General features: G+C 38.6%; 1 protein-coding gene across 10 annotated transcripts in view; it reads right to left on the bottom strand.

Annotated features, from left to right (window-relative positions):
• Window positions 1–13,207, bottom strand: part of FOCAD (focadhesin) — a 322,109-nt gene that overhangs the window by 252,280 nt on the left and 56,622 nt on the right. For all 10 annotated transcript variants that reach the window (XM_022573810.3, XM_089913173.1, XM_089913172.1 and 7 more), the window contains one exon: window positions 11,881–11,985. In XM_022573810.3, coding sequence (XP_022429518.2) covers window positions 11,881–11,985 — 105 coding nt within the window. The remainder of the gene's footprint in view (window positions 1–11,880; window positions 11,986–13,207) is intronic.

Consider the following 13,207-nt stretch of genomic DNA (forward strand, 5'->3'; position numbering starts at 1 on the left):
TTCATATCACAATGGTTCTGCCCTCACAATGAACCTTTCCCAGGATCCCTATTTTGAGAGGCAGGGTTTTAATGCAAAGGTGTCTGCCAATGTCAGAAGTCTGGAACTATTTTAGGTACAAGGTGATGGCTGGGGGGAAACACACAGATATGGAGGGGTCCAAAACGTCTATTACTAAGTTACATCCTTGATTGGGGGGGCGGGGGCGGCGGGAAACTAGAGATAAGATAAATAGGCTAAGGCAAAAATTACAACATTTTATGCTCTTCAAGACATTTATCAGCAAATTACCATATCAATTTTCAAATTAAGCATGCACACTTAGAAGAACTTATAAAATATTTTCTAGTGGCAATTGCTAACTGGAAGATTGTATAATATGTATAGATTATTATTTAGGTCTGATTTTAAATCCCAAGTGTAAACTCCAGGTGATTGGAACCATAAACTGTGAACAAAGACTTCCCTGGGTGGGAAGAGGAGAGAAAAGAGGAAATGAAAACAGAAGCAAAACATGCAGTGCCACAGAAAGAATCAAACTGCAAAAACATAGATGGGGGACTTCCCTGGCAGTCCAGTGGTTAAGACTCTGCACTTCTACTTCTGGGGGCTAGGGTTCAATCCCTGGTTGGGGAACTAAGGTCTCACATGCCGAAAAATAAAAAAGACAGATGGCCCTTGGAACGTATTATTTGCTATGCTTTCCCGATTACTGCCCTAGCTTCTTTCTTATCCTCAACTCTACTGAGCTTTCTCAGGGACAGATCTGACACTGATACCCCCTTCTTTCCCACCTTCTTTTTCCTAATTTCTGTAAAAAATTTCATTTATCCATTAATGCAAGAATTCACAAGCCCTCTGAAATTATATGCAAAATTTTGGGTACATGTACATGTGTACATTTTCTAGGGGAAGGTACAAAACTTTTATGAGATTCTCAAAGAAGGTCCTGACCTCCCCTCCAAAAAAGGGTGAGTGCTAGTAAATTAAAGCTAAGTATACCTAAGGTAATTACTGCAATTCAGCCTTGTTAAACTCCTGCTTCCAAAAAAAACTATAAAGTACGCTTCTGTTTCCCAAAAAAAGTTATATATTATGTGACTAGAAATGGTGGCTCCCCAACTACTGAAGTTTTTGTAACTTCAGCAAAATAAAACATATTAATGCATTCTAATGGTTCCAAACCCTACGGCAGCTTGACTGTAAAGTACAGAAAATTTAATAATGGTGTCATGCTTCCTTTATGCTAAATAAAACCAAACATCTACACCTCAGGAGATCCCTTTAGATCATATATTCAACTGTTGAAATAATCAGCTCCCCAAAAAGCAAAGTGCTTATTTTGACAACAGAAACATATGACAATAGCTGATGGTCAAAAAAACACTTGATTTTTTTTTCAAGTGTTACGGGATTCTAAGCAACCTCATTAAGAAACAATAAATGCGATAAGGAAATTTGCATAGAAATGAGAAACAATAACAACTACTCTTAATTATAGAATAGGAGGTTTATTTTCAGGAACTTAGGAAAAGTAGCTTACCTCCAGAAATAAATGTAAAAGGGAATAACACTGAAAATTCATTGGACTTGGTAAGTATACAAAAATATTACAGAATAAATAAAATGTGATATATCCATGCAGTGAAATATTATTCAGCCATAAAAGGAATGAAGTACTAAATCATGCTACAGTGTAGATGAACCTTAAAAACATTATGCTATGTGGAAGAAGCCAGACATAAAAGGCCACATATTGTATGATTTTATTTATATGAAATGTCTAGAAGAGGCAAATCCAGAGATAGAAAAGTAAGCAGTGTTTTATGTCTATAGTAGGACGTATTAGAGAAAGACTGCTAATAGGTATGGGGCTTCTTTTGGGGGTGATAAAAATGTTCTGGAATTAGATAGTGGTATAGTTGAACAACTTTGTGAGTATAATAAAAACCACTGACTTGTACACTTTAAAAGGGTGAATTTTATGGTATACAAATTATATCTCAATCAAAAAGGCATTAAAAATATTCCAAACTTAACTCAGTCATATACTATTTTAAAGTTAATTAACCTCTTTCGATTTTATAAAAATTCATATGTATCATGTGAAGCATACTGCCAATATAAATAATCATAATAACTTGGATTTCCCTTACAAAGAAAATAAGTTCAAATCAGAATCTCATTTATTACCTCAGTATCCACGGTTGATATCTTAATTGTGCCCATTTTAAAGATGCAGATGTAGGAGGAAAGAAAGTTAACTGTCTTTGTCTAATGTCACTATGAAATAATATAACATTGTTGAGTGTTTTAACCATTTGTCCAGTGAGTTCCAAACCTATTTCCACATCAGAATCTCTTGAGACTTTTTAAAAATACATGGATTCTACGTACCCACACTGGCTCCCACCCAAGCTTTCTAAATCAGAATCTATAGAGGTGGGGCTTCAAAATCTATAGATTAAGTGAATTCCCAGGGATTCCTACTATGTCCACATCTAAAGCATATCTATATCTCGACTGCCACTAGTAAATCTGAAGGGAGTGGCAGAGTTGGGAAATCACCATTTTGAAATTATCACAGTGAAAATTAATGGGGGTGGGGCAGCTGTGAGTTTAACAAGGAACAGGATATTTTCATGGTCTCGTAGCATCTTCCCCATAGACTGCTTATTAGTTACAAGAAGATGATAACTATACAGTAGAGAAACCAGACATCACCTTGATGGAGTAATCAAAATTAAAATCACCAGTGAGTGGCAAGATGGACATCAGTGTCTCCAGATATGATATCCTGAGAAAGACATAGCATCACTTTTATAGTATTCAAAAATGTCAATGTTATAAAACATAAAGGATGAGAAATTTTCCAAATAGTTCCAAATTTTAAAAGACTAAACAGATACGACAATTAAATGTAATATATGATCCTAAACTAGAGTCCATACACTAAAAATAAAAAGGATAACGGTATGAAAGGACATTATTAAAACAAATGGCAAAACTGGAATGTGGACCATAGATAAAAGTATTATATCAATGTTAAATTTTCTTGATTTGATAACTGTACTCTGGTTATATATGAGAATATCCTTGTTCTTAGAAAGCATACCCTACTGAATATAGGTAATCTACTCTCAAATATTTTTTTAATTATATAGAGAGACGGATAGGATAACGCAAATGTGGCAAAGGGTAAAAAAATTGATGAATCTGGGTAAATGGCATATGGAAACTTTTTGTACCATTTTTGCACCTTTTCTGGAACTTTAAAATTCTTTCAGAATAAGTTTAAAAATAAAACCTTCAATGACTTCCCACTACTCTTTTTTTAAAATAAATTTATTTATTTATTCTTGGCTGCGTGGGGACTTCGTTGCTGCGCGCGGGTTTTCCCTAGCTGCGTCGAGCAGGGACTACTCTTCGTTGCGGTGCACAGGCTTCTCATTGCAGTGGCTTCTCTTGTTGCAGAGCATGGGCTATAGGCACGCGGGCTTCAGTAGTTGTGGCACACAGGCTCAGTAGCTGTGGCGCACAGGCTTAGGGGCTCCAAGGCATGTGGAATCTTCCCAGACCAGGGATCGAACCTGTGTCCCCTGCATTGGCAGGCAGGTTCTCAACCACTGCGCCACCAGGGAAGTCCCCCCACTACTCTTTAAAGAAAGCCCAAAGCCTTTGCCATGGTCTTGCATCTTCTAAGCCATGCCCACCTCCCCTGGGCCTCTGTCTTGGCCTCTCCCTCCCTTGAACACTAAGCTCCAGGCACCCAGCCTCCTGTTAGATCTCCTGGAGCACCAGGCTCTCTCACACAGCAGCAGCTAGGCACATGCTTTTCCCTAGATCTAGAAATGCTCTTCCTGCACTCTTCGCATGGGTGACTCCATCTCACACACCAAAATGGGTATAAGAGAAAATGCAAAAAGGGCTTAATGCTGAGAAGAAGCTAGTTATCAAAATTAAAACTGGAGCTACATTTTGACATCCACAACTACAAACTGGTCTTAGTGCACTTTGTGTCAGTATTTATCTTGGGACTTTCTCTTGTTTCTGTTTGATGACCCTAAAGAATGAATGTATTTGCCTTAAGAGATAAGTGAGAAAAACAAAAACAAAAATGGTATGAATCACAAAGTACCTCAGTCTTTTGAACACACATCTTTAAGTACTTAACTAACTCTCCATCTAAATAAACTCATAACACTGCACAAAGAGATGCACAAATACACATAGAGTACATAACTTTCATCTACTCAGGGTATCACCATCCATCACTATTGGCCTTATCACCCATTTCAGAGCACACCATCTGCTAAAAACATTTAATATTCCCTTATTTCAGAAAGTACAGCTTGATCAGACCAACCCTTTCCACAAATAAGATTCTCAACATTTGATATTTGTACATGTCAGCCACTGTCTGGCACATCAGAATGATGCACAAATTCTGGAACAAGCAGTTACTGCTCATGAATTCACAGCTATTTCCTCACTTCAGCTGAGGCAAGAGAGATCTTAAAAAGATTGCCATAATATGAATACGCAGAGGAAAAATTAAAAGCAAAAGTACATGATAAAATTTTAAGGGAAAAAATGGCATATTACAGAGAAAATGAGCCTCTAATAATTTATGAATCATAAAAATTTAGTTTCGTCATTCTTGCTTGCAACCAAAATACCAGGCAAATGTTGGTTCTCTGCTGCACTTCCCATATGGTCAATGTTAGAGAATGTTGAAATAACTTAAACATAGTGTGTTATTAAAAAGTGGAGTTCAGGGGCTTCCCTGGTGGCGCAGTGGTTGACAGTCCGCCTGCTGATGCAGGGGACACGGGTTCGTGCCCCGGTCCAGGAGGATCCCACATGCCGCAGAGCGGCTGGGCCCGTGAGCCATGGCCGCTGAGCCTGTGCGTCTAGAGCCTGTGCGTCCAGAGCCTGCGCTCCGCAACTGGAGAGGCCACAACAGTGAGAAGCCCGCATACCACAAAAAAAAAAAAAAATAAGAGGTTCATGAACAAGGAGCTCCCCTTCAAACTAACCAAAAGAAAATTCAGACCAAACAAAAAGGGCAGGGGAAAAATAAGCCTGAAGTAAAGGATATCTTACTAGTCGCTTTTTTTTTTTTTAACTGATTAGTATAAAAATTGTTCACACGGTGGGAATGTAAATTGATACAGCCACTATGGAGCAGTATGGAGGTTCCTTAAAAAATGAAAAATAGAACTACCATACGACCCAGCAATCCCACTACTGGACATATACCCTGAGAAAACCATAATTCAAAGAGTCATATACCACAATGTTCATTGCAGCTCTATCTACAATAGCCAGGACATGGAAGCAACCTAAGTGTCCATTGACAGATGAATGGATAAAGATGTGGCACGTATATACAATGGAATATTACTCAGCCATAAAAAGAAACAAAATTGAGTTATTTGTAGTGAGGTGAATGGACCTAGAGACTGTCATACAGAGTGAAGTCAGAAAGAAAAACAAATACCGTATGCTAACACATATATATGGAATCTAAAAAAAAAAGGTTCTGAAGAACCTAGGGGCAGGACAGGAATAAAGACGCAGACATAGAGAATGGACTTGAGGACATGGGGAGGGGAAACGGTAAGCTGGGACGAAGTGAGAGAGTGGCATGGACTTATATACACTACCAAATGTAAAATAAATAGCTAGTGCGAAGCAGCCTCATAGCACAGGGAGATCAGCTCCATGCTTTGTGACCACCTAGAGGGGTGGGATAGAGAGGGTGGGAGGGAGATGCAAGAGGGAGGAGATATGGGGATATATGTATATGTATAGCTGATTCAGTTTGTTATAAAGCAGAAACTAACACACCATTGTAAAGCAATTATACTCCAATAAAAATGTTTAAAAAAATTGTTCACAGGTAAAAAGGGGCTTTTAAAGTTTTTGAAAACAGTTAAATGCCTAAACCAGAGGTCACAAACTGTTGCCCTTGGATTGCATCCTGTGAGCAAACGTGTTCGGTCTGCCTAACCCGTATTTTCAAAACTTGGAATTGCTTTCCAACATTTATTAGTGAGGATATTTCATATAAAATGTTATTAATATTGAAAGATCTGAAGGTCTGGCAACAATGAAGCCCCACTGCCTCACTGCAACAATTGGCCAGTAGTTCTCAGTTGAACCAGCGCACTGGAAACCATCTAGGAAGCTTTGAAAAATTACCAATGCTTGAGGCTGACCCCTACTCATTCTAGGGAGAGCCCAGGGAACTAATACATTTAAAAGTTCCTCAGTGGGCTCTAACGGTGCAACCAGAATTGAGACTCCTGCGCCTAGAGTTTTACACTTGACATATGCTCTTCGTTTAATCACAGCAGTCAAATGTGCTTCACTGTTCTTCCAGTTTACCCCCATCCTAAAAGGCACTGGGAATTGAAACTCCATTTAAATATCCCCATTTAATCTTGTTTAAGCCACTGAACTATAGAAGGGTCCAGTGACACAAAATGAACTTTATTGGCTACACACACTCTAATCTGATGTATCTCAAAGCACGGTGGGTAGATCACTTCTGTATCCAAATCTCTTGTTAAAGTGCATGTTTCAGACACATATATGAAAAACTGAGCAAGAGCTCCTTATGCACTGTAAACACTAAATACCATCCTTGGTTTGTAGAAAGGTGCTGAGGGCTCTCTTCCCCTCCTGTTCCTACCAGCATCTACTGTCTGACCATGCAGAATACTAACTTGTTGGGGTCATGGAATTACTCATTGAACAGAGAGCAGTGAGGTTTAAATCTCACTTGCATCCACACTTGGCTTGCTCTCACTGGATTGCTTTTCCACTAGAATTGCTGTTTGGTTCTGCTCTTGGACTCTCTAATGTCCATGGTAGACGCAGGAAGATGAACTTGGTGCCTCGGTGCCTAAGTTAGGAGCAAACAAACCTTTTGCCTTCCTAATAGGGAACAGAGGCCAGGAGACACAATTAACCACTCAAGACCCCTCCCGGTCTACCCCAAGGGGCTCCCTGCAGCTAAGTACTACTAAGTTCATATATGGTACCACTAAGTTCCCAGGGGCTCAAGCAATATTGCTCAAGCATGATCCACAAATGACCTATATCCATCACCCAGCCGCTGTATTCCTGAGTCTCATTGCAAAACCTACTGAATGAATGAGAATCTCTGGCAAGTGGGCTTGAGAAGCTGTCCTCATAACAAGCTCCCCAGGCAGTTCTTAGGCACAGGAAGTTTGAGAGCCACTGAGCTCTGGGTTCAACAAAGAGAAGACCCACTCTAAAGCTCCTTCAGGAAAGTCACAGGAACCAAGGGAAGCCACTGGCTAACATTCTGGGTCCTCACATCTCCCTCTCTCTTCACTCCCTAACTGGAACGACTTAAGCAATTCAGGGCAGACCCATTTAAAATGACAACATAAATACCCAGAAAAGAAACAGCTGGATCATGTGGCAGTTCTATTCTTAATTTTTTGAGGAATCTCCAAACTGTTTTCCATAGTGGCTGCACCAATTTACCTTCCCACCAACAATATATAAAGGTTCCCTTTTCTCCATATCCTCTCCAACACTTATTTCTTGCCTTTTTGATAATAGCCATTCAAACGGGCATGATGTGATATCTCACTGTGGTTTTGATTTGCATTTCCCTAATAAATACAGTGATGTTGAACATCATTTCCTGTGCCTGTTGGCCATCTGTAGGTCTCCTTTGGAAAAATGTCTACCCAGATCCTCTGCCCATTTTTTAATCAGGTTATTTCGTTTTTTGCTGTTGAGTTGTACAAGTTCTTTACATATTTTAGATATTAACCCCTTATTGGATATATGATTTGCAAATGTCTTCTTCTGGGTATTTATCAGAAGAATATGAAAACACTAATTCAAAAAGATACATGCACCACAATGTTCATCACAGCATTATTTACAACAGCCAAGATATGGAAGCAACCTAAGTTACCCATTGATGGATGTATGGATAAAGAAGATGTGGTACATATGTACAATACTACTTAGCCATAAAAAAAGATGAAATCTTGCCATTTGCAACCCCTGGATGGACACTGAGGGTAGTATGCTAAGTGAAATGAGTCCAACGGAGAAAGACGAATACCATATGATTTCACTCACATGTGGAATATTAAAAATAAATAAACAAACAAAATAAACCACACAAAAGCAAACAAATAGATACCGAGAACAGATTAGTGATTACCAGAGGGGAAAGGAAGTAGGGGGAGGGAGAAACAGATAAATGGGATCAACTATACGGTGACAGATGGAAACTAAACTTTTCGTGGTGAACATGCTGTAGTGTATATAGGCCAAAATATAATGTTGTACACATGAAATAGTAATATAAACCACTGTTACCTCAATTTTTAAAAAAATTTTAATAAAAAATAAGATGACCACATATTCTGTTTTACTATAATTCAAATTAATCAGCTATCAGGACAAAAAGAAGTGAGAAACACTTAAAATCCAACTGTATGGTAGCAGAGTCCTTAATACCATAAAAACACAGATGAGTTTCATGCCCAGAAAGCTTATAATTATTTGTCAATCCTACGGCATAACCAGGGAACACCTTTCAGTGGAGTTCTAAGCTTCTCATATCCTTTTTATGCTTTCATACAGAGCTCATCAGCCTTCCTCTCCAAGGCTGGATGATATTGCTAACCAACATGTGGCAAAGAAGATTCTAAAACAGCATGACAATTTTATGCTTGACTCAGGCAATCATAGCTCTCTTGAGGGAAATCTGCTCTCCAGGCTCACATCTCCTGTGTTTCTGCCCACAATCCCCCCTGGAGGAACTTAAGACTCTTATACACTCGATTACACTCTACTGATTTATAGTGCCAAACAGCCATTCACATAAGGGCCCTCCATAAACATTACTGGATTATGCCAACTCAGGTGATTGATTCTGGTCCTCTTAATGTGCCACCACTCTACAGACAAACCTTATATATCCAGTATGATTTCAGCTCCTCAAACTAGGCTCCCTATCCACACCTTGCATCTATTGTCTTCTGAAAACAAGACTGCAGTTAAAAGAACCAACTACTGGAGAAAACTAATTATAAATAGGAAAACAGGTGAAACATTATAGGTAACTGAAAGTTTAGCACTTGCACACAGTGAGGACAATCAGTATGAAAATGACACTAACTCTGATTCTTCTGTGTGATGGAAAATTTCCTTCTACCATCATCAAAACTAGCGCTTCTTAAACTTAAAGGTGCCTGTGAACTACCTGGAAAATCTTACTAAAATGTGGGCTCTAATTCAGATAATCTGAGATGGAGTCCAAGATTCTGCATTCCTAACAAGCTCCCAGGAACTGCTAATGCTGCTCATAGCTCTGCTACTTACAGCAGGTGGGGAAACAGCAGCATCACCGTCAGTGTCAGCATCAGCATCACCTGGGAGCTTGTTAGACAAGAATCCTGAGTCCGCCTTAGACCTAAGGAAAGAGAATCTGCCATTCAACAAGGTCTCAGGTGATCAGAATGCATAGTAGACAGCCGCTAACACACCATCTTATACTCACTGTCAATCAGAATTGCCTGGGACCTTTTTGGAACTACAAAAGCTTAGGCCTCATGGCAGAGAATCTGATTCAGTTGGTCTAGGGTATTTCATTGTTCCTATTTTTGTTTGTTTTTAGGCATACCCAGGTGGTTCTGAGCAGCCAGTGCTGCGAACCATTGAATTAAAAATACCCAACTGGGTGGAGGAAAAAATAGAGCTACTGCTAATCGCTGAGGAATTTGAGGGAATGATGAAAATATCCTAAAATTGGTTATTGCAATGGTTACATGACTCTGTGAATATACTAAAAACCACTGAATTGTACCTTAGATGAGTCAACTGTATGGTATATGAATTATTCTCAATAAAACTGTTATATAAAAATGTAAAACTTCAATAGCTTTCCTATTTTAAAATAGGTAAATAACTCCAACTGAACAACAATGAAGTGGAATTATTTCCCATTCTGGAACTCTGGCCCAAGAGGTTGAACTTCTTTCAAAAAAAGAGAACAGGGCTTCCCAGGTGGCGCAGTGGTTGAGAGTCCACCTGCCAATGCAGGGGACACGGGTTCGTGCCCTGGTCCGGGAAGATCCCACATGCCGCGGAGCGGCTGGGTCCATGAGCCATGGCTGCTGAGCCTGCGCGTCAGGAGCCTGTGCTCCGCAACGGGAGAGGCCACAACAGTGAGAGGCCCGCGTACCGCCAAAAAAAAAAAAAAAAAAAAACACACATGCTTATACGACTCATCTAGAAACATTAAGTTCTGCTCATCTACTCCTCAGGTTCATTTCTGGTTAAGGTAATGCATATTTTAAAAAGAAAAGCAAATTTATCAATTTTGAAAACTTTCTCCTGCACACCCAAAGTTTCCATAGTATTTTCAAATAAATAATTTTCCTTTTGCTTCCCCAATTTAAAATAAACCAAGTTAACTAATAAGTTAACAATGAATTAACTAATCCATTGTACTACATTCTTCCATCTTTTCTGTGTTTTTGAAAACATTCAAAAAACATGTTAACAGGGACTTCCCTGGTGATCCAGTGGTTAAGACTCCATGCTCCCAATGCAGAGGGCCCGGGTTCGATCCTGGTCAGGGAACTAGATCCCGTGTGCCACAACTAAGACCCGGCACAGCCAAATAAATAAATAAAAACTTTTTAATTAAGAAAAAAATATATAAAATGCAAATCTGACCTTGTTTTTAAAAAGTGACTTAAGAAACTCGATAATGTGCTCATAAAAATAAAGATGATAAATAGCACTAAAATATCAGGAAAATTATACTCCAATAAAGACATTAAAAAAAATCAGGAAAGATCACTGTAATATATGAGACACTGTTTACTTATTATCAAAAGGAAAGTACTATAAATATACGTAAGTAATAGGTACCACGTATTATTATACTTTGGAGAGGCACGCACAGCTTCTGATAGCTGTGGTGTCAAATGCTCAAAACTGCAGGTCTTGTATGCTCAAGCCAATGACAGTTCACAGATATGATTTACTTTCCCTGTTGGATTGCCATAGCCTATGTAAGTCATTTTCCCCCAGAACCAGCACCCTTGTTTATGGTCTCATGGTCTCATTCTTTTGAAACGCATATTCTAGATGCATCACTGAACAGAGTTTTCAGGACAATATACACTGTTTACATGGCATCTTCTGGGATCCCCTGCTCACTAAGGAGCCCCTCTCTTAAGAAATGACTTTCTAGGACCTTCAAGGCAATGGTTAAGGTCACCTTCAAAAGTAAGCATGACGCTTTCCCTTATCCAAACTCTCCCATAAAATCCAATATATTTCAACATAACTGTTGCTGTGTATATTTTCTTTTAAAATAATTCTACCATGTTACATTCTGAAGATGACAAAAAAAAAAGGCAAATCAATGCTCCTAAGTACTGATCTTGCCCTGGGTAATAACCCTTGAATAGTCCTCCTATTACTTTTTATAGTGAGGAAGTTTACCCTCCTGCCTAAACTAAGCCCCTCCTGCTCTTAGTACATCTGTCCAATGAACTCTTCACTTTTCATAGTATTGGGAAGATGGTTCTATATCCCAGAGCAAAACAAACAACCTGAATTTTGGATAAAAGATTCCAATTTCAAGGAAACAACCCTGAAAGCCACGTTGGTGATACTCAGCATATAGTAGTCAACTCTATCTCAATCCTGTCTCTTTGAAATACTAACTTCCGAGAGCGCAAGACTCACAGTCCTTGCTGAGTTAAATATACTAATTCTTAATGGATTAGCATGTCTCAATTCATAACTTATTTAACAATTCACCAAAAAATGTTTCAAAAGAAAGGAGAAAAGGCATACCTAATATTATATATATCCTGAATATTCTTCTCTCCACCATGTCCTTCCTTAAGAGCTTGCATTTGTAATAATTTCATAATGGCTTTTATCAAGCCATGTGTATCCCTGTAAAGAAATACAACAACATGTCAAATGTCATAAAGTGAATATTCCAATCAGGTACGTAATCCTACCACTTTTAAATAGTTGAACACTTGCCACCCACACTGAACAGGAGCCATCCACACACACCCAGCTTACTGCATAGCACAGCCAAGAATAGGCCTACAAGCTCCCATTCAACACATTGAAAGGAGGAGCAGTGGAGCCAAAGAATCAAACCACTAACCCATCAATCACCTCCATACATGCACTTGGGGGAAAATCAATCAGGAAAAAGGAAACACTAACCCACATAACTGCAGGCAGTGACCACATCAGTTACCCGCACTGAATAATCAAGTCCTTCATTTATAAATATTAGCAGACCATGAATAATAACCAGACATATGAAATGGAACAGCCACTCAAAAAAGTGGGCCAGGGGACCAATCAGAGAAAATAACCCCCATTAAAACAAAGTTAATGGAAGTGGGGAACAGAAATTTAAGTTTTCTCATCCTCTGTAAGAGGCAGCAGGATAATAAATCAAAAAGAAGGCCTGCCCTTTTTTATTTTTTTGCCTGTTATTAATTATTTTAAATTGTGAAACAGGATTTTACTCCAGCATTACTGAGGTAAAACTGACAAATACAATTGTAATATAATGTGTACAACATGATTTACATGTACATTGTAAAATGGCTGCCATAATCAAGTTAATTAACACATCACTTCACATAGTTACTTTTTCTTTTTTTTGGTAAAAACACTAAATACTCTCTTAGCAAATTTCAAGTACACAATACAGTATTGTTGACTACAGTTACCACGTGGTACATTAGGCCCTCAGAACTTATTCATCTTATAACTGGAAGTCTGTATCTTTTGACCAACCTCTCCCCATTTCTCCCACCCAGCCCCCGGCAACAATATCTGTTCAACTTCTTTTTTTAGATTCCACATATAAGTGGTACCATCCAGTATTTATCTTTCTCTGTCTGGGTTATTTCACTTAGCACAATACCCTTCAGGTTCATCCATGTTGTCACAAATTACCCTGCCCTTTTTAAATAAGATGCTCCTCGGGAACAAAAAAGAAATCTTAGAAATAAAGATTACCCGTTAAATTTTTAAAAAGTAATATTTTTAAAATCATGGGTGTTCATATTTACAGATCATCTATTGTAAGCTAAGTACTCTCCTAAGAGCTTAACGTGTATTGTGTCATTGCTATCTAGAAATCACT

Source organism: Delphinapterus leucas, chromosome 6 (genome assembly GCF_059928025.1).
Source record: "Delphinapterus leucas isolate spDelLeu-1000000601 "Yukka" chromosome 6, BTC_Dleu_Yukka2, whole genome shotgun sequence".
Taxonomy (NCBI): domain Eukaryota; kingdom Metazoa; phylum Chordata; class Mammalia; order Artiodactyla; family Monodontidae; genus Delphinapterus; species Delphinapterus leucas.